This window comes from Telopea speciosissima, chromosome 5, assembly GCF_018873765.1.
Source record: "Telopea speciosissima isolate NSW1024214 ecotype Mountain lineage chromosome 5, Tspe_v1, whole genome shotgun sequence".
NCBI lineage: Eukaryota > Viridiplantae > Streptophyta > Magnoliopsida > Proteales > Proteaceae > Telopea > Telopea speciosissima.
Window position 1 is genome coordinate 44,505,345 of NC_057920.1, and position 27,423 is coordinate 44,532,767.

The following is a 27,423-nucleotide window of genomic DNA, read 5'->3' on the forward strand; positions in this document are numbered from 1 at the left end:
ATTTAAATGTGATCATTGTGGACGCACTGGACACATCAAGGATAGGTGTTGGTCTCTCCATGGTCGTCCTCCTGGTATGTGTGGTTGTGGTGGCCGTAGAGGGGGAGCTCGAGCTCATTCCGCCGCGGCGACTGATGCTGATGCCCCACAGGATGACTCCACCTTTATGGATGCAGTGGTTCGCAGGGTTGTGTCACAGTTGAGCACATCTTCTACATCTAGTATGGCTGGATCCTCATCATCCTCTCAGCTTTGCAGGTCTCCACCTCAGCTTCCACTGCTGCGCAGTCTTGGGTCATTGACTCGGGTGCCACGGACCACATGACTGGTACGTCTCATTATTATGATTCCTATATACCATTTGCTCTGGTAAGGACAAGGTTAGGGTAGCTGATGGTTCCCTTTCCTCCATATCTGGTAAGGGTAATATCCCTGTGACATCATCTATTTCCCTCTCTTCTGTTATTCATGTCCCTAACCTTACACTGAATCTTTTATCTGTGAGTCATTTGACTAAATCTCTCAACTGTTGTGTCACTTTTTTTCCTTCTCACTGTCTTTTTCAGGATTTGGTAACAAAGAGGATTATTGGTAGTGGACGTGAGGAGCAAGGCCTCTACTTTTTTGATCCGTTTCTACCCACAGCTCATTCCTATGTGTGTGGTCGACATGATAGTAGTTATGTGAATTCTGTTATGTCATGGCATCGCCGTCTTGGCCATCCATCTTTTGTAGTAATGAGGAAACAATTGCCTCACTTATTTTCATTTATTGCCTCTTCTCATGTTTTTCAATGTGAACCATGTATGTTTGCCAAACATCGTCGGTCTTCATATCCTTATCATAGTAATAGAATTGTTGCTCCTTTTCATATTGTGCATACTGATGTTTGGGGTCCTTCCCCTACTACTTCTTTATTTGACTTTCGTTACTTTGTGTCATTTGTTGATGATTTTTCCCATGCCACAGACTGTACTTTTGAAGCATAAGAGTGATGTTTGTGATGCCTTTTAGAATTTTTACCAAATGATCCTTACTCAATTTGAGGCCCGCATCAAAATTGTGCGATCTGATAAAGGGGGAGAGTACATGTTTGGTGGCCTTCAAACCTTCTTGACTACTCATGGCATTATCCATCAGCTAGCGTGTGTTGACATGCCTCAACAAAATGGGGTTGCTGAGAGGAAGAATCGCCATCTTCTGGAGGTCACCCGTAGTCTATTGTTTGGCATGCATGTTCCCAAGACCTTCTGGTCCGCAGCTCTTCTCACTGCCTCCTTTCATATTAATCGTATGCCTACCAAGCTTCTTAATTTCAAATCTCCCTTGGACATCTTATCTCTCAAGGCCTCTGCTTTTTCTCTTCCTCCTAGAGTCTTTGGCTGTGTTTGTTATGTGCATGTTAACAAATCTGCCCGCACTAAACTTGACCCCAAAGCTCTCAAGTGTCTCTTCCTTGGGTACTCTTCTACTACCAAGGGGTACAAGTGTTATCATCCTTCTTCCCGCCGATGTATCATTTCCAAGGATGTTACCTTTCTTGAGTCAGTCCCTTTCTTTTTCTCTTCTCAGCATCCTCTTCAAGGGGAGAATTGTGGGAGTGAACAGGCTACTGATGATTTCTTTCTTTTTCCTCTACCTACATCTCCTTTTATGCTTGACATTGGGAAACACAGGACTGTAGATGTGGTTGAGGTTGATGACCTACCACCAAGGGGGAATACAGATTTGGTTGTTGAAAGTGGTTCTGGTAAGGAGAAGGATTACCACATTACATACAAAAATGGTGAAGTCTTGCATAATACAAGAAAGAAGACCTACCAAGAGTCCTCTTCAAATCTAGATCCACATCCTGTGATTCATTCTTCTCAATCAGGTGACATTTCTTCTCCTCCATCTGATTTGGACCTTCCTATTGCTATTCGGAAAGGGAAAAAAACTTGTACTAATCCTATATCCCAGTTTGTTTTCTATGATGCAATTTCTCCTACAGGCCTTGCCTTTATTACTGCTCTCTCTACTGCTTCCATTCCCAAGAATGTCATTGATGCTATGTCTGACTCAAAGTGGAGATAAGCCATGTCTGAGGAGATGATAGCACTTGAGAAGAATGGTACTTGGCAACTTGTTGACCTCCCTAAGGGACGTGTCCCAGTTGGATGCAGATGGGTCTACACAATCAAGTATAAATCTGATGGCAGTATTGAGAGATACAAAGCAAGGTTGGTGGCCAAGGGGTACAGTCAAGTCTATGGAATTGACTACCAGGAGACATTTGCCCCTGTGGCCAAGCATAACTCAATAAGAGTTCTTTTATCTTTGGCTGTCAATAAAGATTGGCCTTTATATCAGTTGGATGTGAAGAATGCCTTCCTTCATGGTGACTTGGAAGAGGAAGTGTACATGCAAACTCCACTAGGCTTCAAGATGCCTTTAGCTGAAGGGAAAGTGTGCCTCCTTAAGAAGGCTCTATATGGTCTCAAACAGTCACCAAAGGCATGGTTTGAGCGCTTCCGATAGGCTATTCTGAAGAATGGATACTCCCAGAGCCAAGCTGATCATACTCTCTTTACTAAGCGGAGTAATGGTACTATCACAGCTCTCATTGTCTATGTTGATGATATTGTGGTCACAGGAGATGATACAGCTGAGATAGGTAGATTGAAGAGCTACTTGGCACAGCAGTTTGAGATCAAAGATCTGGGTCCCTTGAAGTACTTCTTAGGAATAGAAGTATCAAGGACCAAGAGAGGAATAAACATATGTCAGAGGAGGTTTATTCTTGACCTGTTGACAGAGACAGGGATGTTAGGCTGTAAACCAACAAACTCTCCTATTGAGCAGAATAACAAACTAGGAGAGGATTGTGATCCTTGTCTTGTTAATGCGGGGAAGTATCAAAGGCTAGTGGGGAAGCTTATCTATCTCTCTATGACTCGGCCAGATATCTCTTATGCAGTGGGAGTTGTCAGTCAATTCATGCATGCTCCCAAGAGTGGCCATTTGGATGCTGTGTATCGCATTCTAAGGTATTTGAAGTCCTCTCCAGGGAAAGGACTGTTGTATGCAAGGCACAACCACTTGAGAGTGGAAGGTTTCACTGATGCCGATTGAGCTGGTTCCATTATAGACAGGAGATCTACCTCCGGCTATTGTACCTTTGTGGGAGGTAACTTAGTCACATGGAGGAGCAAGAAACAGCATGTTGTGGCCAGATCTAGTGCCGAGGCAGAATTTAGAGCTATGGCACACGGAGTGTGTGAGCTCATCTGGTTGAAAAGACTTGTTCAAGAACTGGGATTTGACACTGAAGGACCCATGAGGCTGTATTGTGACAACAAGGCTGCCATCAGTATTGCGCACAACCCCGTTCAACATGACCGGACTAAGCACATTGAGGTTGATAGGCATTGCATCAAGGAGAAGATAGACTTTGGCTGTATTTGTACTCCTTTTGTGAAGACTGGTGATCAGTTGGCAGATATCTTCACCAAAGCTCTTGGCTCTCCTCAGTTTAGTTCTTTCCTAAGTAAGCTGGGAATGCACGATATATATTCTCCAGCTTGAGGGGGAGTGTTAGAAGTCATGTAACAGGGGTAGTTTAGGAACTAGTTATATTACTAGTTGTCTTATTATGTAATTCTGTTTTTTCTTCTTTATTTCCCTTTTACCTCCCTAGGGAGGTGGATGTAATTCTCTATTAGTTATGATTGATTGAATATAGGGTGTATGGAGAAGCCTCTCCATCACAATCGATTACAACCAAATATTCTCTTCTCTCTTCTCTCTTCTCTCTTCTCTTGCTATCTTCTTCCTCCGCCAACTTCTTTCTTCTTCCTTCTTACCTCCTAAACCTAAAATCTAACTATTAGGTTTAAGTGGCTGCTCTTATAGAGTCAGCTAGTTAGGGGTAATTATGTCTACAGTTGGCTATGTGGGTTTAGTCTCACATTGCCTAGTTCCGTCTTCTGTAACTTTCCCCTCTATTATAAATAGAGTTATAATAGAGGGGCTTACCTATCAATGAAATATAACATTATTATTCCCTTCTTTCTTTTTCTCTTTCTAACCCACGATTCTTCTAACCCATATGGTCAGTAACACCTGAGTCAATGATCCAAGGACGGATATGACTGATGCACAGTTGATGAGGACATCTCTCAAGGATTTATGCAGCCACATGTCACTTCATTATGGGTAGATGACCAACATTATGTGTAGTTTTTTTTGTTATTTTTTTGTATTTTTATTTGGGGCCAGAACTTTTGTGTACTAATGTTGTAAGGGAGTTATTAGGGTGTTATTGCTGTAGAAGTATTTCTTAGGGAGTTGTTATTCCTGGAAAAATAGTTATTTAAGGAGTCATTTCCTTTTTTTTTCGTTTTTCATTTGGGGTTTAAAAGACTGTATTGGGAGATGGAAGAGAAGCAACCATGGAAGGAAACAAGGAAGGAAGGAATGAAAGCATGAGTGATTCTATGCAATTCTTGGACTGAATCCAAGATGGTGAAGCCAAGATGGAGTGACTACAAGATGGTGTGAAGCCAAGATGATCTTTTTCCTTCTCTACCTTCTTCTGTCCACCCCTCCTCTCTTTCAAACTCTATATCTACTGCAAACCATCATAGTTTGATCCCCCCAAATCCAATGTTGCTTTGTTCTATCATATTTCTCACAACCCCATTTTCATTTCTTAAGGTCCTTCCATTTGTTCTTTCAAATACAGCAGCCCATAAACCCCAAAAATCATACTTGTGGCTAGAATAGGATTTGTTTGTCGTTTGATGTGGTTTCCCAAACTTGTCCTACATCAACAGTGAGAAATACCCGAGTGAGCAAGGTTTGATGAGTCAGAAGTAACCACGACAGAGGTAGAGGCAAATGCAGGTGAAGAGGGCTCCAATTTAGTCAGCAACCATCGTTACATAAGAAGCTCGTCCTGAGAGAGAGCGGTACCAGGTGTAGACTCATTGGGAAATCAATACCTAGCACTAGAGGAACTCGAAAGGCGTTCTCAACCAGAAGTACAGAGGTGAATGCAGTAGCCTCTCAACCGTTGGCTCCCCCATCTTCATCAGCACCGTTCACACTTGATGCACCCGTCTCACGACAAAAAAAGGCAGTTTACGGACTTAGGCATGCCCTTAAGTATTGATCTAAACTCCAAACATTTTAGTGTGATGAGCATGATGGCCATGACAATGACCATGACCCTGGGAGGCAGAGGTAGTTGGTTGCCCATGAAGTTTCCAGCAGAAATCCTTTGTATGACGCTCCTTGCCACAATAGGCACACTTTACAGGTTCCTTCTCAGATGAGGAACGATTACTGGTAAGCGTTGGTACTCCTCTTGGATTGATTACCAAGGCCATAATATAAAGCTGATCTCTCATGTGATACGGGCTGTAACATAGCAATACGACAGATACCCTCCAATTGAATCAAGGAATAAGCTTGCTCCAAGGAGGGAAAAGGCTCACGACTAAGTACTTGGGCACGAATCTGGTCATACTCCACATTCAAACCAGCTAGAAAATTATATAGCTGAAGTTCTTCTTTTCTTTTCTTGAATTTGGTTGCATCAACAGGACAGACAACCTGAAAGTCATCATAAAAATCCAATTCCCGCCATGGACAGTGCAATTCAGAGTAATATTTGGACAAAGTCAGTTCAGAGTAATACACCTGAGGATGGAGAATCCAGGAGGGATTCTTGCAGGATCGATTCTGGAGGGTAACCAGATTAAGATCAGGTTGTGTAGCACCAAAGAGGGATAGAAGGGTTGCAAGTTAGGGAAGATGAAGAGTCACGAAGCCACGATTTGAGTGGTTTGATGGAAGGTTGAAGATGATGGTGATAGATGAAGTTAAAATTAAGAGAAAGAAGATAAACAAAAAATAAAAGATAACTTTGGCTGCTAGATATCCACTAGAGCCTACCTTAGAAGTCCACCTAGGTCCATCCACAAGTAAAATTCTCAAAGAGAGTTGTGTGTTTTTTTTTCTTCAAAATTCTGGGTTCTAAAACAGCAACCCACCATTCCATTATATAGCTTAGGAGGAGGCTTAATAGCCTCTTGGATTATGTCAAAAAGACTGTTGGAATTCCAAGATTAATTAGAATTCCCACACCTAGAAACTAAAACCCTTACATAGATAATATAAACCCAATACATTGAACCCCATCCTCAAGAAAACTAGAGACTTGTTCTAAGACTTTGGAACTACAAACAAGGGAAATAATAAATCTGCCTAGGAATATGAAAAGACACTTAACTACCTAGATATATGAAAATAAGCTACTACTAAGCTTAATCCTGTATGCCTTCCTTGTACCCACATTTTAAGCCCATTAAAGTGGCTTATTACAAAGAAAACACATAGAATCAAAGGCTCAATGTATACATAACCCCACCCAAGGCTTATTTCCAATAAAATAAGCCCATTATGTGACTTATCTGCATCACGCCATCACCTGAGCATCTCCCAACTTGGGAATATGTATCTCGAGCAGCTTTCCAAATCTTTGCAGTTGAATCTAATAACAAATATCCCCGTGCAATATTGGGATGCATGGAGTTGATAAGAAAAGGCCTTACTAATGAATTGTCTAAACTCCAATTTTTTTTGGGATGTACCTGCACTAGTTCGCTTCTCAGTTTCTCTTGTAAGGTACCCTGCATACCTGCAGGAATCAATGGATAACTAGCAAGAGCAAGACCACATCAAATAATTCCTCCCATCAAACTTAATGGAGCTAACAAGGATGGAAGGAAAATCGCCATGGCCTCCACGACTTGTATCTTCGGTTCCAGTAGATGCGGTGGTAAGATGCGACATAACAGTAATGCAGGGTTACATAGAGAAGGAAAAACTAACACATAAAGAGGTAAACAGAGGTACCAAAAATCCCTCTAAGCCATAAATGATCAAGGGCCAAAGCGAAAAGAGGGACAGAACCTCGGTGGGAGAACTGCCACCGAGGAAGAGAGAGAGAGGCTGTGGCTGGCGACAACAACAATAGGTAGTGTTTTGATCCCTGCTCCGATACCATGTTGATTGATGGGATTGTTGGCTTTATTAGAGATATATTAGGAATATATTAGTATTAGAATAAGTTACCTCAACAACACTTTAGGTAAGTAGTTCAGTTATATTAGGAATCAGTATCATAATCTTATGCAATCTTCTCCCCCGCAAGATGAGCGTGGATGAAAGAGAAACGCTCAGCTTGATTATTGAATTGAAAAGCCTACACAATCTGTAACACGTATGGGACTGAAACGGCTGGCGTCGGATGGCGAGCGTCTTGGATGGCGAGGTTGTGGGTGCTTGTAGGAGCTTGGTGTGGTATGATTCATCGGCCGAGATTGGGGTGCCCGCGCGCTGTGGAGCTGCTGCTAGTGCACAAGTGAGAAAAGGACTGAGAAGAAATTGGGGTGCCTGCACGTTGTGGAGCTGCTGCTGATGCACAACTGAGAAGAAATTGGGGTGCTCGTGCGCTGTAGAGCTGTTGCTGGTGCACAAATGAGACAAGAATTGAGAAGAAATTGGGGTGCCCGCGCGCTGTAGAGCTGTTGCTGGTGCACAAAATTGAACTTTTTGTGTTTTTTTTTTTGGGTGTTTAAGCCTTAAGCCCTCTACCTGAGGCACCCCCCAATAAAGAGACCTCAACTCAGAGCACGACTTAAGGATGATCGAAAATAGATAATCAAAGCATAGTTGTCAAGGCGTCGCCTAGGCGTCCAGGCGCCTTGGTCGCCTAGGCGGACGCCTGGTACGCCTAGTTGGTGTCGCCTTGAACTTTAGCCCTCTCCACCGCCTTGGGTTGCCTAACCGCCGTGACAACTATGAATCAAAGAAAGTAAAATAATGAGGCAGAGATAAGAGGAAAGACAAAAGGAAGGTGGAGAATTTTGGATGCTTAGTATAACTGGGCCGATGGTGGATGGGTTTTTTTTTTTTTTGTTGTGTGATGAAGGGAATTAGGCCATGAAGGATGAGGTGGTGATGTAATTGCGGTTGCAGACGTAAGATTTCAAGAGGGAAGGGAGTAAAAACGAAAACCGGAAGAGGGAAGAATGGTGGATCGAGTGCTCATGAGAAGATTGAAAAAAAAAAAAGAAATGAATCTCTTGCTCGGTGGAGCTAGAGGCTCTGATACCATATTAGAACTTATAAGCTATGGAACATGGAAGGAGAACAATATTAAACAGAACTTCATTATTATTGCATACCTTTCGATTACAAAGAAGGGGCCTCATATATATAGGCCTATGAGAAACTACTTACCTAATATAAGAGATATTACTAACCTATAATAGTAGATGTATATATGGGTGAAGGAATCCACATGTTGGAAACTCAATCACCTATAAGGATTACAATATGATATTATACTATTCATGGAAGATTGAGAGAGATACATTGAAGATTGCATGAGATTATGATACTGATTCCTAATATAACTGAACTACTTACCTAAAGTGCTGTTGAGGTAAGGATGGAAGATCCTTCTCTTATTCTAATACTAATATATTCCTAATATATCTCTAATAGGCTTATCAATATGACAGAGGCCAGTCTTTATTTATAATGAGTAAAACCCTAATAGGGAGGATATAAGAGAGTATAAGTACAGAAATATTCCTATAGAAAAAACTACCCTTATACCCAAATTGCAACAGCATGGTATTACAATAATTCTCATTAGGCTGCATTCTTGGTTCTCATGTCAATAACATAGTTGTCAAGGAGGCAAAGCGACCTAAGGCAGTGGAGAGGTGCCTAAGCGCTTAGGCGACAAGGTGCCCTCAAGTGCTATTTTTTATTACCCCTTTTTCTAAATTTATTTAGTGTGCTACAATATTTTAGTATGCTACAATATATATCTTATATCATAAAAAATCAACATTAAGCCTCCTCAAGTCATCAAAAATCAACATTTAGTCACCTCAAGTCATTAAAAATCAACACTAAGCCACATCAAGTCATCAAAATAACATTAAGTCACATCCAGTCATCAAAAATCAATATTAAGCCACATCAAGTCATAATAAATCAGCATAGAACTAGAAGACAACAGAACTGAAGAAGCAAGCTATTGGAAGTTTGAAACAATCAAAACATACATTTGGTTTATACTAGTCTCACATTTTGTTTATACTGTTCTTAGAAAATATGAGCTTATCTGTAAGTAATTAAATTGCTCTCGATTTAGAGATATGTTCTTGTTCTCTAAGAAGTTTGATTAGTCAAAAGATTTTAGTTTTACATGAGACTTTTTGTATTAGTTAGAGCACAAAACCGGTTTTCCAACAAATCCAAAAGTACCTAAATCTGATTTATATTGAAGAAGTTATGTTCAGGTCAAACCTTATTTGGTTTATGTGAATGCTGTCAAAATCGCTCTGAATAAAAATATTTTTTTATATATCAAAACAAATGAGTATTTTACCGCACTTTTGGTTTTAAGCAATGTTTTACCATATTAAGATTTATTGAATTTTTAGATTTGAGAAAAACCCCAGCATTTGAAAGTTGAAAATTTCACCTACTACCGAAAATCCAGTTTTTGTTTTTGAATTGGGGGGTTGACTTTTTATCTTTTTGGAATTTTATTTTTTAACTATTTTTATTGGATTCAAATAGAGGGGTATTTGCTTATTTATGAATAATATCTTAAGTAAATAAAATTACAAATATAAAAGCATTTACTTAAATGATATCTGACATAAATAAGGGTCAATACCAGAACCCTGTACCAATAAAAACCTGTGCAAGGCGGCCTGCAATAAGGCCGCTGTTGCCTAGGCCCCAGGCCCCAACAAAACCACCTGGACACCTAGGCGGCGCTAGGGGTGTAAATGAATAGCCGAAATCCGTTTCTGTATCCGTGTCCGTATCCGTTTAGCACTATCTAAATCCATCCGAAAGCTAAACGGATGCGGATACGGATAGGCTATAGCTATCTGAAAAGCTATATTTACATGTAAATGGATAAAATATCCGGTTCGTATCCGTTTAGCACTATCCGAATCCATCTGAAAGCTAATCGGATGCGGATGCGGATATAGCACTATCCGAGTCGAATCCGATCCGTTTACATCCCTAGGTGATGCCTAGGTGACGCCTTGACAACTATGGTCAATAAGATGGTTGAACGCCTTCACGCTGGTGCTCTTTGAAACTTTATTTAGTTTCTTCCTAACTAGCCTAACATTTCAGAATTTGAGCAATAGATACCCAACTGTGTAGTACAAAAAAAGACTAAAATTGAATAAAACATGTACCTACCATGTGGCATGTTTGTGTCCAAGGTGGGATCATTATTTTTGTTCGAATCTGTTTGCGATAAGAAAGCTAGCTATCTGCAAATTAGGGCTTCAGTTCAGTGAAATTAGCTTATTTGGCTAATTAGATTAACAATTGATTTTGTCTAACAAAGTTTTGTAATTATTCAAACACATGATAATCTGATGTAGACAGGTTCTTTGGCAAGCAATACTACAGCCACAAGAACCGCAGGCCTGGTCTATTACATCAATCGATGGACCAACCCACAGGGCCGTAGGGCCATAGGGCCATCAGCTTTAAGCTGGGCCAGCTCACCTGGGCTGGGAGTTCTTTGGGTCTCTCAAACCCAAAATCGTGGGGGAGGTTTTGTCAATCTTTTTAAGTTCTCAGCTGGGCTGATGGAGACATTTAAAAGAGTGGGGACAACAGTCTTTTTAATCGGTTGATGCTCTTGAAGACTCTAGAAGATTGAAGATTAAATTAGTTTCCTTTGTTTGAATAGATCTAGTTTCTATTTTGCTGATTATTTGTTTCTAAATTTAGAGTTTCTATTTTAGAAGCCTAGCTGAGTTAGAATTTCTATTCTAGACACTTTCTAATTTCTTGCAACTCAAGTCTCAACTTTATAAGAGACTTTCTAATTTATTTGTTTCTATTTTGAGCTCAACACTTGAACCCTTTTATTGTACTGCCCTAAGAGGCCTCCCCATGTTTTATTTGATAAATGAGAAATTGCTTTTAGCAACTTAATGTCCTGGTCACAGGATGAGAGGCTGAGAGAGCTGACCCTATCCCCTTTGTATTTATCTCTTCTATCTTCTACTTCTTCCAATCGATTCCTTCTGCAACTGCTACTGTGAGATTGCCATCAGCTGGAGCCCTTTGTGAATACCTGAATCGACTCACAATCATCATTGAAGACTTCTGGCTGCACACAATCCATAGAAGGACTGTAACACCCCTGCGGTTCTGGTTTCCAGCTCAAATCCTGCTGCAACTTCAGACTTGCACAACTCAACAACCAGCCTTTAGAATTGGCTAATATTTGGAGCAAACAACCCCCTCAACTCCTTCTTCACTTGATCCGAACTTGGGAAGATTCTGCTGGCTGGTTTGGTTTCTACACACCACCAAGTTTCTAATTCTGAGTTTACTTTCTATTTTAGTATCCTGCTGATATCTTGACCTTCAGCCATTGGTTGGAGCTGAGATTTCAGGGTTTCATCATCCCTATTAGACCTCTACTTGGGAGGAATATCAGACCCATACGAGTTGGACAATTATTGTTTTTGAAGGCCATCAATTTTCTGGTGTTGAGTCCTGTTCCTAGGCCTGCGGCTGCAGTGTTTTGTTTGCTGGGTTTGGTTATCATCTGTGGGTATTTTGGGGTTAGGTTACCTATAATCAAACCTTACATTATAATCTTGAAGTTTATTTTAAAAGTCTTCCTAAATGATGAATTGGAGGGTTTCAGACTAGGAAATAAAGTGTATATGAAGCCACAGATATGGTAATGTAGGAGCTAGTTCAACTAAGAACCAACTCTACAGTAGGATTGATGTATGACCGTGTTACCAATTGAGTGATGGTTTCAGTAGTAGCAAATGGCAAATCTCACTCACAGAATCGATAAAAAATAGAAGAAAAGATGGTTTATAATCACAAATCTCACTGTTGTGTGGAGGTAGGGACATGATTTTAATCGATTTCAAACGATATATATGGAGGAAAGGGCATCTCCGAACCATACATAAAGGAATACACAGGTGCATAAGGATTCCATTCAAGGAACCCAGTTTTGGTACTTAAAGTGACACGTCGAGGCAATATAAGAATGTGATACGCAGTGCGGAGGCTTCCCTTTACAAGGCTTCTCAAAGTAAATTTAAAAATTCAACCACCTTGTTACAGCTCAAATTCCTACTAATCCCTACTAGGGTGTGTCGCACTTTGCATCACATTCGAATATTAAGTATGCACATACATAAAAAAAATGTGTCCCTTACATTAGTATAAAAAAAAAAAAAAAAACCTCCATCCCATAAAAATACAAATTCACAATATGTGTTGCATAGGTGAGATTGACAACGCATCCCTAATAGAACGAGTCAAGTAAAGTCAATACCGCCACGAGAAGGTATTATTAACATCTCAATTGTTTGGGATCCTCTCAACAAAATCTCCTAAACCACGTGGGAAAAATATAGGATGAGATAGGAAAGATCTTTTTCTCCCATTTTCTTTCCCATAATTAGTTCCTTCTTTTTTCTTGTCAATTTTTTCATTATTAAAGTGTATGGGATAAAAATATGGGAAGAGATGGGATAATTTCTTTTCTCCCATTTTCTTTCCCATAGCTCTTTTCTTGTCAAACTTTTCATTGTTAATGTGCATCATACCATAAAAGAAAGAATCCCAAAGAAAAGGAGATGCACCCATAAGGCCATAACAAGAAAAACCATCAACCTTTCTTGAATGAGATTGTTTCAAGAAACCCCAATACAAGAAGTATTCTTTCTTGAATGGGTTGTTTCAAGTAATCCAAAACAAATAAGATATGATTGCAATTTGCAAGCATACTAATGTTGCAAACAAATCATATTGCAGTCATTCAAGTCATAAAAAATTTATAAAAACCCAATCTTTTGTTTTGTTTTGTTTTTTTTTTTTATTTTTTTTTTTATTTTTTATTTATTTTTATATGTTTTTCTTTTCTTCTCCCCCACCCTCTTCCCCTTTTTTTTTATTGATCATGGTATGGCTGAAGCAGCCACAGGCCACGGCCTGCTGCTGTTGTGGCCATACCCGCAGCTGCCCCAGCAGCCAGGCTGCACACGGCCATGGCAGCCACAGGTCGTGGCCTGCTGCTGCCACCGTTGCCCATGGCCTGGCTGTGCACAGTCGCGGTTGTCACAGGCCACGGCCTGCTGCTGCCTCTGCTGTGCGCAAGACAGCAGCATTGCGGGAGAGGGAGAGAGAAGGGAAGAAAGAGAGGAAGAGGTAGGAGGCAGGGGCCGCGCGACCTTGGCAGCGCCCTTGCATCTGCTGCAGCGTTTTTTTTTGGATGAATGAAAATTTAAATTACGAAGAAAGGAGAAGGAATATACAAGCCTAAGGGCAAACAAACCAAAGCTAAAATCTAGCTAGGGTGCAAAATGGATAGAGGAAGACCCCAGGAAACAACAATGAGCCTGTTCCTTGGGGTATCCTTTACAGCAACAAGGGGAAAGGAACTAATGTGTAAAGGAACTAACTTTAGATGAAACATAAAAAAAGATGGCTTTCCAAATCTTGTCGAGAGAGTGAGAGTTGGACGTCCGTTTTCTAAGGTTACGCTCCATCCAAATGTGGGAGATAGCGGCACAAAAGACAATCTTGCCAACCGAATCACAAATCGAGTTGCCTCCGAACGTCATATCAATCCAAACCCATTCCCTGCAAAGAGAAAGGGGACTTCGATGACCTGGCCAGCAATGGAGAAGAACACGGGTCCAAATGGAAGAAGCAAAGGGGCAAGAATTACTCCGCCATCGATTTGAATTTCTATTAATGGAAACAAAAAAAACTCAATTCCTCACAAGGAAAAGCTCTCTTCACATTACTGGAGTGAACCAAAAACAATGGCTATGATACCAATGTAAACGAATTTAGAATTTCATCGGTATGGTTCAGGTGTTACTAGAACGGAGGTGGGAATGCAGCAGAAGAGATCTAGAACCAAGCTTTTGGTTACGAGCACCCCACGATCTACAATTCTTCTTTTTGAGTATCTTGAAAAGCTTCTCCATGGAGAACTCAACACAACAAATACTTGGGAATGGATGGAATCCCATAGAGAACATGATAGTAACTTGGAAAACAAGATCGAGAATGAGAGAGAGAACTCAACGTTGCAAGATTGCGATTAGGGTTTGGGGGCTGAAATTAGGAATATATTTAGTTAACCCCCTTCCCATCTGTAATTAGGAATACAACTTTCAAAGGGGAGGGCCACCTTAAGTGGCCGACTTATTCACCCATGTAGGTCACGGCCCGCGCGGCTGCCTCACGGGTGGGTGTCTTGAACCCGGTACCACCCGGTTTGGTTAACATGCGCTAAATAGTGCCCCCAAGATCCATTTCCTCATCTGTGGTTGGTCAAAATTAAAATTATCGTAACTTTTTCATCCTATGTTCGTTTAGGACGTTCCAAGTTGCATATTGCTCAACAAGAAGGGATCTATCCATCCGCAACACAACATCAAGCTGGGTTAGAACAAAAATGGCGAGAAAGGAGAGAAAGTAAGTGTCTGCTTGTGGGAATGTATTAAACTCATTCTGCCTACCTTTTTGAGCTTGGTTGGGTATGCATTGAAGGTTGAACAATGGTGGTTGAGCTTCATTGAAGATATTAGTGGTGCATTGAGTGAGTTTCATTGAAGAAAAGCAAGAGGAAGGTTGAGTATGTTGTCCCCCCATGATGGTGCACACTTTAAAGCTCAAGTTTATCCATCAATGACAAAGTTGATAGTTCCAGTGGGCTCCAACACATCTCAGGGACATCTCAGATTAACAGGGTTGTCACAGATAAGGGTTGTAAGCATTCTCTTCACTGTATTTGTTTCAGCTTTATCCCTGTTATATTGTATGCTAGAAATAGGTGGTAAAATTGTTGAAAGACCAAGTCTAGCTTGTGTATGATTGTAGGCCACTGTGTATCAGCCCAAACCTTATTAGGGGTGTTTAGTGGTGCATCTCTGTACTGACATTATATTGCCCTTGGCATTGCTCCATGTATGTAGGCAACTTGCCGAACCACGTATATCGTGTGTTGTGTGTGTGGATTTTGTATTGTGCTTGTACCAGAGTTGGAAGTGTGTGTGTGTTGCAGGATGGGTGTACACACTTGGTAGAGCCTTTGACAGGCTGGGGTGTATACAGGACTCTGTGATTATCTATTTAGTACCAATAGAGTCAACCAGCATCAGTGTGGGAAAGAAAATTGAAGAATTTTAGGTCACTGATTCACCCCCTCTCAGAGTCTCAGTAACAACCATAGATCAATCAACAGGTTTATCATTTCATCTTCTTTTTCTAATTTCCAAATTTATGTTTTCATGAATGTAGCGACGTGCTGGAAGCTGGAGGTGTTTAAAGAGGCAAGCCTAAGGCTGAGAGATTGTCTTAGTGTGGTTAGAAGGGACATGTATGTACATGAGTTAAAGAAAAGAGTGAAGCAAAGTTGTTTGGACTTTGTAGCAGACCAGTGTGATTGATCCCAAGCGGTGGGGGTATGGCTTGGTTGACTTGAGTTAAAATTTCTTGAATTCTTGACTCTTGAGATTAATTTCTTAGGTCTTAAAAATTGCATTCGGGATATAGAGTTCAATGTAATTTAGATTTTTGCGTTCTCTTCTCTAGCCTTTAGGACTTGGAACTTGACCAGTCCTAACCAAAATATGCTAAACCTGAGTTCCTCTTTTATGAATTTTCCGGAAACACATTACTGTTTTTATTAAAAACTTTAAAATTCTAAACGTAAATATTCTCTTATCCGAATACCCTAAATACCTGTACAACCCTGGCTTATAGTGTCTTTGGAATTCAACTCAGTTTTTTATTGATTAAGAACTGGTTGCAGCATTAGCGTGAAGTACTTGATACACTTATTGGATACCTTCTAGAAAGGTCATCTAAAGACTTAGTCCAGGAGATGGTTAATTAGTATATTATTTTTGTTTTTGTTTTTGGGTTTGAAGATATTTACAATTAAAATACACTGTTGAAAATTAAGTAATAAATAAGGACAAAGATAAATTTAGAATAGGATAGGATTTTAACATTGGAAAGGAATGATTATGAAATATGATCATATTTCATAATATTGACATTGCGTCTCAGATATGGTAGAGATCTGGCAGACCCAAACTAATATTTTAAATTATGAATGTTTCTGTCGCTTGATTGTTCATGAATCCATAAAAAAAGGGCGTACTGAGTGCACAAGGCTCCTGCCACCACTGCGGAGTCTGGGGAGGATCATATGTACGCAGCTTTAACCCTGCTTTTACAGAGGCTGTTTTTTTTAGTTCTTGGAGTTCTTCGTTGAATATTTGTTGTTAGATGGATGTTCAAAAGACATGCACCAGAAATCCAACTAATTTTCAAATTTGACAACTTCGGATGTTTCTGTTTTTAATTCATGACATCATAGGCAAACTTGGAAGATTCTTGAGTTCCTGGAATTAATGAAAAATGGTAGTTCAGATGAAGGTTGAAGACACTTCACAGAGTGAAGTTGTGTCCTGTACTTGATATTTTCCCAACTTGCCTGGTCAAACTCCTGGCCATCTTTCAAACTCTCAACTCCTATGTCTGATTCCATGCAACACTCATTTACAGACCACAGGCCACTTATTTTATGTCTTAACGTTCCTTAGTTTGGTTTAACTACACATTTTCTTTTCTTTTATACCTTTTTCCCATCTGCGGGATGAGCGAGCTCGGTAGATGCTGTCTTAACATTTCATTATTTGAAATCAAATTGTTTTGGCTTTTTATTTATAGTTATGGTTGTTTTCTTGTTTAAGGATGCATAGGAACAAAGGACAATTCACATCTTCAAAGGCTAATCGTGATGATTCTACATCAACAATAACTAACTGGGACGGTAACCAGCATTGGGGTTTAGACAGTAATGAACCTCAACAAGCAACTGTGTAAGTGTAAATGCTTTTCCAATATTAATGTTTCATTTAGCACTTGCCATGATTTGTTAACTTTTGATTCTGCAGGAAAATATAATAAATCTCTTGTTTTTGGTATTACAAAGACACTTATTTTTTGATAAACATACTTGGGTTGGTTATACTTTTGCTTTGATTGATGTCTGGCTCTTCATTTTCTGTGTCCGACACTTGGTTCATACACTGGACTAGCCATTTCTTGTAATAAGTCACGCAGACTGACCATTTTGCACTTGTTTAAGTTCTTTTTAGGTTCCTTCAGTTGGATGGAAAAGTATCTCAGAAGAAACTTAGGGAAATGCTTCAGAAGGGATGGGAGTTTTCCATCCCGAGTCTTCCATTCCTATAGGTCCAAAATAGGATAACCACCTCATATTAGTCGTTACTAAAAGAATTTCCAGTGCCTAAAGGAGTAAAAATTGAATACCTATGTAAATTTCTTTATGCTCTTTATGTTTTTCCTTTTTCTCCTCCCTCATATCCTCTGGTTCTTGGACTCCTCACCCTTCTCTCAAGTCTCAACCCAGACATCATCTCTCTGATCTGGGCTAACCTTCCTCCCTTGCCCCATTTGCCCTCCCATCGCGTGGATAAGGTTATTTGGCTCCCCTCCCCCAATGGCATCTTCTCCTCCTCTTCTGCCTGGAATCTCTCCAGGGACCCTTGCCCCTCTGTCTCCTGGCATAACCTTGTTTGGTTCAAAGGCCACATTCCTCGCCATAGCCTAACTGTTTGGAGAGCCCTCAGGCTTTGCCTGCCCACCCAAGCCTTCCTTATCCACCGCTCCATCCCTGCAGCCCCCTCTTGCAACCTTTGTTGGATAGGCCGTGAAGATATTCCTCATCTCTTCTTTGACTGTCCTTCTCTTCCTCCATCTGGAAAAAGGCTTTAGCCTCCATCTGGCCACGCAGTATAAGGATTAGGAGTTTTGATCGAGAATGGCTCGGGTTGCTCAATTCTTTTCCTGGGAACTCCATCTGTGACACCATAGGGAAGCTTGTCTTCAGCGCCACTATCCACCATCTCTGGATGGGAGGAACCTCAGGAGATGGACTTCCAACTCAAGATCTTTTGATGTGATTTGGAAAGCCACCTCCTTTGATGTGTCCTCTAAGCTCAGCTGCATCCGCCAGAGGCTCTCCACGGACAACCCTAGGAACAGGCATATTTTGATTTTCTGGGGCCTTGATCTTGCCCTCTTGCGGTCTGCCTCCTCTGCGTAGGCTGGCTGATCACTCCCCCTTGTGTAGGCTGGTTGTCGGCCTTGTAAGCTTTTTGTTTTGTTTCCCTTTCCCCCCTCTTATATATTGATTCTTTGGTTCTCTCTTCCCTGCCCCCCTCTGGGGTTCGGTAATATATTTATTTACCAAAAATAAATGGATTGTGAAATGGTGTTGTCACGCCATCGTTCACCAACAACCAATAAGGTTGTTCTTCTATTATGTAGTCGAACTCCAGTCTTGAATATGAAGGGATTTGACTCAAGGTTGGTCTCGCCTCTAGCCATTATCTAATACCAATTGATGGAGAATCCAGGAGGGATTCTTGCAGGACCGATTCTGGAGGACAACCAGATGAAGATCAGGTTATGTTGGACCAAAGAGGGATAGAAAGGTTGCAAACTAGGGAAGTTGAAGAGTCACCTAGCCACGGTTTGAGTTTAAGGTGGTTTGATGGAAGGTTGAAGATGATGGAGATGATGGTGATAGATGAAGTTAAAATTAAGAGAAAGAAGATAGCTTTTGCCCAACCATCGGAGTCCCACCTTGATGCCACTTGAGTCTCACAAGCAAAAGTTCTCACAAGAGGAATTTTTTTTGGGTAAAATACACATACCCCCCTAAAATGCACCCAATATTCCTTATGCCCCCCTAAGGTTCTGACAACTCCACATTCACCTCCTGAAAATTCCACCTACCACCCCTACTTTTCAACCTAAAGCCATTCAAGTCCACACAGTTAATTTCAGGTGGTAAATGCTAACATGAAGAAGGTAATGGACAACTATACCCTTTCTAGGGCTAAATTACCAAAATATCCTTAAGTTAAAAAACAAAAAGACAGAATCTTTCAAAATGTAAAATACCCAAATTGCCCTTTCTCCCTTCCCTTTTTCCCTTTCCCTTTTGCAATCGAACTCCCTCAACCCTAGTTCAGCGACACCCCCTTTCATCTTCTCCTATCGTCTACTGCTGCTTCTTCTTTTTCGTTTTCTCTACCAATTTTCCAGAACAGGGAAACCAGCCCATGACCCCTCTTCCTATGCCTTTTCCTGCCTTTCTGTTTTGATGAAGGGGTTTAGTTTTGTGTGTATTTTGAAAAAGAATAGACGGGCTGTTTCCATTGCTCAAGTGGGGAATGAAATCAAGGGTTGAGAAATCTCAGCCTCAGTTAAGGTGGATGTTAAGAACTTTTTATTTAATTCATCCTTTTTCATTTGTTCTCATAAAAAAAAATTCATTGCAGAGAGTATAACAGATTCAAAGAAAATAGCAATTGTAATTTACAACTTGCAATACAGAAAATAAATAAACATTTCCATCATCACCGTGACCTACTCCCTTTCCAAAACCCCAACAAACGAAACCCATCTTCCGTCACTCTCTCCACAATCCTCTCTGCTGATTCTATCATTGGTGCAAATCTCTTTGCCCACTACCTCCTCCCTTCAAACAACCCTGATAAATCCAATCCTGGCGACATCGATATTATATAAAAAGTGCTTATCTAACTTTTCCCGGCGACATTGTTAGCTGCAAATCGAAAAGGGTTTGTATCTGGTGATTCTGATTTTGATCCTTTGATTGCAAGGATTTCTTGAACCAACCCATTTCCATTAGAGTCGGAGAGGGCGAAGATGAGACCATCGAGGCCGAACCAGGGGTGAGCAGAGCCTGATTTTTCTGCTGGCGAAGTTCTGCTGGTAACGGATGTATTTGATGGCGGAGAAGGTAAGGAAAGGCCTTGTGAGAGCTGGACGCCACGAACGACAGGCAAGAAGAATGACATGAGGCCTGTGGCGCCACAAGGAGGAAGAGGACAAAGGCGGTTGAGATGGCAGCGGCCATGATTTGGGGGACGGTGAGGTGGGTCAAGACAATTAGGTCTTTTCAAATTTTAGAAAAGATAGAAGAAAGGGTAGTTTGGCCAATAAAAAAAAGTTTTTAGCATTTAATGCCTAAAATTAACGGTGTGGACTGAAATGGCTTTAGGTTGAAAAGTAGGGGTGGTACGTGGAATTTTCAGGGGGTGCGTGTGGACTTGTCAGAACCTTAGGGGGGCATGAGGAATATTGGTGCATGTTAGGGGGGGTACGTGTATTTTACCCATTTTTTTAAAAAAATTCTGGGTTTTGCTGAAATAGCATCCCGCCATGCTATTATGTAGGGAAAAAAGAGGCTTAATTAGTCTCTTGGATTACATCAAAATGAATTAAAAGACTGTTGGAATTCCTAGACTAAATGGACTTCCCAATACCTAGAAACTAACCGCAAGAAATAGAAAATTGTTCCCAAGACTTAGGAACTACAAAACAAGATTGTATAATGGAAAATATTTGATAAGGCCGAGGAATACGAAAAGATACAAAGAAAACTAAAAGACTAACTAATTCTACCTACCTAGGAAAGTAAATCCCACTACATTAATTAATCTAGGAATGAAAATAAGCTACTACTAAGCCTAATCCCGTATGCCTTCTTGGTACCCACATTTTAGGCCTGTTAAAGTGGCCCATTACAAAGAAAGCACATGGAATCAAAGGCCCAATGTATACATAACCCCACCCAAGGTGCCCATTATGTGACTTATATGCATCAGTTACACAAGGCTTTGCATGCACAAGAACCAAGGAGAGTGGGAAAAGAGCTTAGCAGCTCCCCAGATCCTGGTAGACTTAAAATTGTGTAATATAGACCTAATTGAGGTAAAATTTCTGGCAAACTCTGCACACAAAGGTCCTTTCTAAATATGATATGGTCAAGTGCTTTAAGAACATCTTTCCAAAGTCTGATCCCACGACTCCCTTGAACCACCCAACATTCCCATTAGAGACGCTTATAGCGATGATTTCTTGATCACTTTCCTTGGGTTCTGCCTCATCATCCAATGCTACTCCTTAGGGCTACAAATCACTTTCTGTTCCACTTAATAACACTACTGTAGTGGCCATTTCAAATAATTTATTGAAGTCTTATAACATGTGGTAGAAGTTGGCATGCAATCTATGATCACAGAAAAGTATCACTAGAAACCTTGGTTCAAATGCCTGACATGCTAAAATCACATGATACATATGGAACTGTTGGGCTTCAACTAGAATTTGGTTATAGCCATGGGGTCCAACTGCACTTGTGACATATCGATGCAGGCAGGGATTAAGAGCACAAATTAAGCCTGCGTTTAATTGGCCATTGCACCAAATTATTACAGAAATTGTGCAGTTACGACTGGCTAGGGAATATCAGAGTAGATATGAACAGCACAATAGCAGTAATGCAGTGCTAATCCCGAACTAGTGAAATCCAGTGGGAGATCAGCTTGCGGCATGATTTGAGGAAAAGATGGACAAACCAGATTTGAAAAGAAAACTAATAGCAGAATAACAAAAGGTCTGATTTTGCCAATAATAAAGTCAAAAGGGTCTGATTTTAGTGTAGAAGATTTCTGCTAAGTTTGAGATGGTCAGATTCACACTTATGGAGTAATCGTACGTGGGAAAGGACAGCTCAACAATAGCAGAGTTGATGGACAAAATTGGGGATCTAAAGAGAGATCAACTAAGGAACTAATAACTGATTGAATAGTAACAAAATATATAAACAGAAATTTTAAAACATAACCAGAAATATGAAAATTGTATGATTCCTAGTTGCAGTAGGATTTCAAATTTTAATTGGAAAGTTCAGGTTTTGAAATCGTCACAAGATTCAGAACTAGCAGAACCGAGAACTGAAATTATAGTTCAAAGATCAATTTTAAAACAAGTGATTTTAAAATTATGTTGTGGGAACTGAAATCATAGTTCAAGAAGGCATACGGGATTAGGCTTTGAAAATTATGTTGTTTCAAAGTGAAGCAGATTGGAATTGAAAAACAGAAAATGCTTTTGATGAACATCAGTTGCAGAAACAGGGGATAGGGGTTGAAAATAGACAATGAGAGAACGAAGTATGGGATTTCTGACTTGCCAATGATGCCTGCACCTGGAACCTTGTTGAAGCAGCTTTGTTGTACAGTACATGCTATTTTGACTACTGTGGGTCAATTACATTCTAGCAATATCAAGAATGAAGAATTTTAAAAATTGACTGTAAATGCAAATATGTTTTGTTAATATGACTTCTGCCATCACCACAATGCAGCTCTACAAGAAGAAAATGGTTTATTCTGTGGGTACTTATCAGAGAAAGGCTAAAGGAAGTGGGTTTACAAGTGATTCGAAGCAGATATACTTGTTTCTAACTCAAATATTTGATTTGATTTACTTTTTCGATTCAAATGACGAAGCTTAAGATTCTCAGGACTGCTGTAGATTTTTATTATCGAGAAGGGATTGAAATCGAGGGTTCAGATTGTTAGTTTAGGATTTGAATTTTAGAACTAAAAGAAAAAAACATTGGATTTTAGCAGCATATATTTGGAGATGTGTCAATATTGTACTACCATGCTTGATGACAAGTGTTGATTATTTATTTAATTTTGGTGCAAATGCCCTGTGGACCACTGGCTAGTGGTGCACCTCATTGAGGAGAGTTCATTAATTCTGATCTGTGAGTTTTGACATTGGGATGACTTCTCCCTTACGGGCATGTGACTGGTTTAATGCAGAAATGCAAGTAACACACCACACTTAGCAACAGTTCTTGACTTTCAGCGTTATATTAATTAGAAGTGACTATCTATGGAACTGAACCTTTCCAGTTTTTAGTCCACATCCCAATGTATTCAATGCTATGCCTCAAGGTATGAAGTGTGAAGATCTCTATAGCCATCTGAATACCAAGGAAGGAGAAAAAGCTATCTATAAGATAGCTAAAATGAGGGAAAGGTAGAGTAGAGACTTTGACCATATTAGATGTATTAAAAGTGATGATGGTAGAGTGCTAGTAAGAGATGAGAAGAGTATTTCTACAGCCTACTAAATGGAGATATTTCAAGTATTAGTGGCCCAGAAGACTGCATTACTAATCAATACACCTATCACCATAGATATATATACGAAAAGGTTACGGTGCCTGAAGTTAGAGAAGCCTTAAGAAAGATGATACTAAGCAAGGCACCATGCCCAGATGGGGTCCCAATAGATGTGTTGAAAAGCTTAGGATTATGTGGTTTATCTTGGTTAACCAATCTGTTTCACAACATTCTGAGCACAAGGAAAATGCCAGATGAATGGAGGAGAAGTATTGTAGTTTTGATTTACTAATAACTACAAAGGCATAAAACTAATGAGTCATACTATGAAATTATGGGAGAGGATTATTGAAGCCCCTTGAAAAGAGAAACTACTATCTCGGAGAACCAATTTGGTTTTATACCAGGTAGATCTACGTTAGAAGCTATTTACTTACTCAGGAGGCTCATGGAAAGATTTAGAGTTTGCAAGGACCTCCATATGGTCTTTATTGACCTAGAAAAAGTCTATGACAGAGTCCATAGAGAGTTAATCTGGCATGTCCTAGAGAAGAGAAGGGTGTCGAGTAAATATGTGGATATAATTCAAGACATGTATGATGATGGCGCGGTGACTAGCGTGAGTACCAGGGGAGGTCAAGGTAGTGATTTACAATTGGGTTACATCAAGGATCAACTTTAAGCCCGTATTTGTTTGCGTTTTTTGCTGATGAAATTGTTTTCGTAGATGAGACAAAAGCAGGGATTAGCACTAAGTTGGAGTTATGGAGATCAACCTTGGAATCCAGAGGTTTTAAGATAAGTGGAACGAAGACAAAGCATATGGTGTGTAACTTCAATAACACTAAGATGGATAACGAAATGGTGAAGATTGAGGAGAAAGAGATAATGAAAATGACTATTTTAGATATCTAGAGTCAATCATAAGCAAAGAAGGTGACAGAGGATGATGTGTCACAGATCATTAAAGTGGGATGGATGAAGTGGAGAGGTGTGTTTGGTATGCTGTGTGATTGATGTATTCCTTTAAATCTTAAAGGAAAATTCTATTGGACAATTTGTATGACCAGCTATGATATATGGGGTAGAATGTTGGGCAGTTAAGAAGCGGCATTTAGATAAACTAAGTGTGGCAGAAATGAGGATGTTGAGATGGATGTGCAGCAAAACTAGGAAGGATAAAATAAGGAATGACCATATTAAAGCTGATTTGGGAGTTGCCCCGATACTGGATAAGCTCTGTGAAAGTCGTTTGAGGTGGCATGGCCATGTTCAACGGAGTCCTTGTGATACACCAGTATGGAGGAGTGATTTGATCCAGATTGAAGGATCTGAAAGAGCTAGGGGCAAGCCTAAAATGATGCTAGGAGAAGTAGTGAGGAAACACATGCATGGTTTAGGCCTAGTCTCAAGCATGACTTCGAATAGAGCTGATTGGAGGGCAAGGATCTATGTAGCCGACCCCATTTAGGTAGGCTATTGCTGAGTTGTTGCTTCTTCTTGTTGTGCCCTTTTCTTTTACTTTTATTTTTATTAAGAACGCTACCTGGGCCCGTGCGGTGCACTGCCCCTTCGCCAAGACATGGAGGCATGTGAAATAACTGCCTTACTCCCATGGAAAGGTGGAATTTCCTGGGGGTGCGACGGTCATTTTACGCCCCTATGTTTCAGTGCAGGGGCAGTGCACCGCATGCGCCCAAGTAGCGTTCTCTTTCCCTTTTATTGTTTTGTCTTGCAAGGATCCATGTAGCCGGCCCCATTTAGTTGGGATAAAGCTGAGTTGTTGCTATGCTAATTTTTCCTTTAAAATCTGCCAGTTGCCGCCACTGTGGCATCAGTGAGAAATCTACTCCTATGATGCGCCGTGGGCCTGAAGGACCAAGGACTCTTTGCAATGCGTGTGGACTTATGTGGGCAAATAAGGTATACTGAAGCTTGTTGCAATCACTTTATGATGTCCTAGCATCGTTTCTACAACTGCTACTTATTTTCTGCATATGTAAACTGTAAGATGTAAGTTAGCATCCCCTGGAAAATAACACAGGAAATTACTAATGGACAGTCCACCATAGAAATCTTCAGTTGAATCATGTTTACATCAAGTTGTTTTTGTTCCAAGTGGTTAATGGTGGGGTATACTGAGAATCAGAAAATATGCTAATTTGTGCCCCATAATTTTAATTCCCCTCTCCATGTTATCTGAATCTTTTGATCCTCAGGGAACACTTAAAGACCTCTCAAAGAGTGCTCCCTTGGCTGTGCAGAATCCTTCTTCAAACCAGAATGGGGAGGTGAGTAGCGCATCTAGTTCGTGAATTTCAAATTTTAGTCAGTATATCTTAAATTTTGATTATTCATCTTTGCTGTTATATTTTCTGAGCTGTTGATAATTTGCTGCGTGCTTGTTTTCTTTTTGACCTCCCTCCCTCCCTCCCTCCCTCTCTTGTATTTTATCTCAGAATGAAGCTGCTGCTGAGTCAGATCGGATAGTTCTTGCGAATGTTTCAAATGAGAATGATTCTTCCTCTTGACATCCTTCATGGCATTATAGGCCTCAGTGAGAATGTAAATGTATTGAGTCATCATCTCGGGGGAAGATATGGTGAAATCCCCCTTTATATAAGTTTGGTGCCCCGGCCCACATCATGATACAGCTTGATAACATAGAACCAAAATAATTTTATGGGTTGAGTTTTCTTCTAATGACAATGATCCAGTGCTATGATTTCTAGCCCATTACAATCTAAGAAATTCATATTTTATAGTATAAATTTAAAAATTAACGATTTAGTGGCGAGCCTGTCTGTCGATTTTTGACGTATGGGGCTGCACTTGTGACAGGAGAAGAAAAAAAACTACATATCCTTTCAAATACTATTAGTCTCTTATATTGAAGCCTTCCTAACTTAGGTTTTAAAAGGCTAATATATCAATGGATGAGTTTGTATTTGGGGGTGCTGGGTGGGGTAATGTGATGTTATTGGTGATCTCGGTTTGCTTGTGCCGTGCATGGTTCTAGTGCACGGTATCGGTAACTTGGAAAACGATAAGGTATTGGATTGGTATTGGTTAAAATGCCGAGTCAGCAGACTTTTTTGGTATCAGATTAGGTATTAGACTAGTATAGGTCGGATTTTTTTTTTTAATTTTTTTTAATTTATAAAAAAAGTTCCAAAAAGTCTCATAAATAAAAAATTTATTTGTGTGAAATATTAAAAACAATGCAACAAATATTACAATAAGTTTGTAAAAAAAATATAAAAAATGGGTTAAATTCCAAAAAGTATATTCAATATGAAAATTAAATTGTTTTAAGATAAAATATATATTTTTCTTAACATTTTCTAAGAGGGTAACAGTGACCGACACGACACATTTTTACTGTTTAAATTTATTCGTACTCATGAGTACTTTATATTATTACATGATATGATTAAAAAAAAAAATGACACATGTCAACTTGTCAAGATTCAAGACTCACGTTAAAACTAAATAAGAAATTTGGGAATTGGGATTTCATTTTGGGTTGGAATTTATTGGGAACCATGTTTGAGAATTGAGATAGAGTATTATTGGAATGGGCGATATCACGTTACAATCCGATACCAAACTCGATCTGTGCAACCGCACCAGTATCTGTCAAGTATCGATATCGACAAGGTCCAAAACTGATACGAATCGCCAGATACAGGTGATTCGATATTGATACTTAAAACCATTGTGCCGTGGCATGAGGGTGGTCCAAAATTGACCTTTCGGCGGGTTGACTTTTGGGTCCCAAAAGCTAACTTCGGAAGCAAGTAACAAACTTTATTTTTTTAAACCAAAATAACAAAAAAAAGAGGCAAAAAAAAGGGGCAAAAGATAGCAGCCCAACCCATATTTTTATTAAACACAACGCTAGACGCACCGGATCAAGAGTAGCTGTTGATTTTAATCCAAAAAAATTCAAGCTGTTCAACACGTGAACCCATAACCTGCTAACACTTTTCCCTTAACTGGTTAGAGGAGCAGATGAATAAAAATAAAAAGAACTCATCGAACATCGAAGGGTCTTCTTCTCGGCTGGTGGTGGGGGAAATCCTTTTTCCAACGATTGTTTTCTCTCTCTCTCTCTCTCTCTCTCTCTCTCTCTCTCTCTCTCTCTCTCTATATATATATATATACCATGGACCCCTCAAATTTTCCCGTAGAGAGTAATCGATCCACATATCTTTTCCTCTTTAGGTTTTTGATTGAGAAGCAAAGTTTTGTTTCTTTTCATCTA

At 40.0% G+C, this 27,423-nt stretch overlaps 1 protein-coding gene across 2 annotated transcripts in view; it reads left to right on the forward strand.

The window, feature by feature from the left end:
- Positions 1 to 25,865, forward strand: part of LOC122662342 (GATA transcription factor 28-like) — an 83,779-nt gene extending 57,914 nt beyond the window's left edge. For both annotated transcript variants that reach the window (XM_043857949.1, XM_043857948.1), the window contains exons 5-8: positions 16,866 to 16,994; positions 24,974 to 25,079; positions 25,376 to 25,447; positions 25,616 to 25,865. In XM_043857949.1, the coding sequence (XP_043713884.1) occupies positions 16,866 to 16,994; positions 24,974 to 25,079; positions 25,376 to 25,447; positions 25,616 to 25,687 (379 nt within the window). In that variant the 3' untranslated portion in view covers positions 25,688 to 25,865. The remainder of the gene's footprint in view (positions 1 to 16,865; positions 16,995 to 24,973; positions 25,080 to 25,375; positions 25,448 to 25,615) is intronic.
- Positions 25,866 to 27,423: the final 1,558 nt, after the last annotated feature.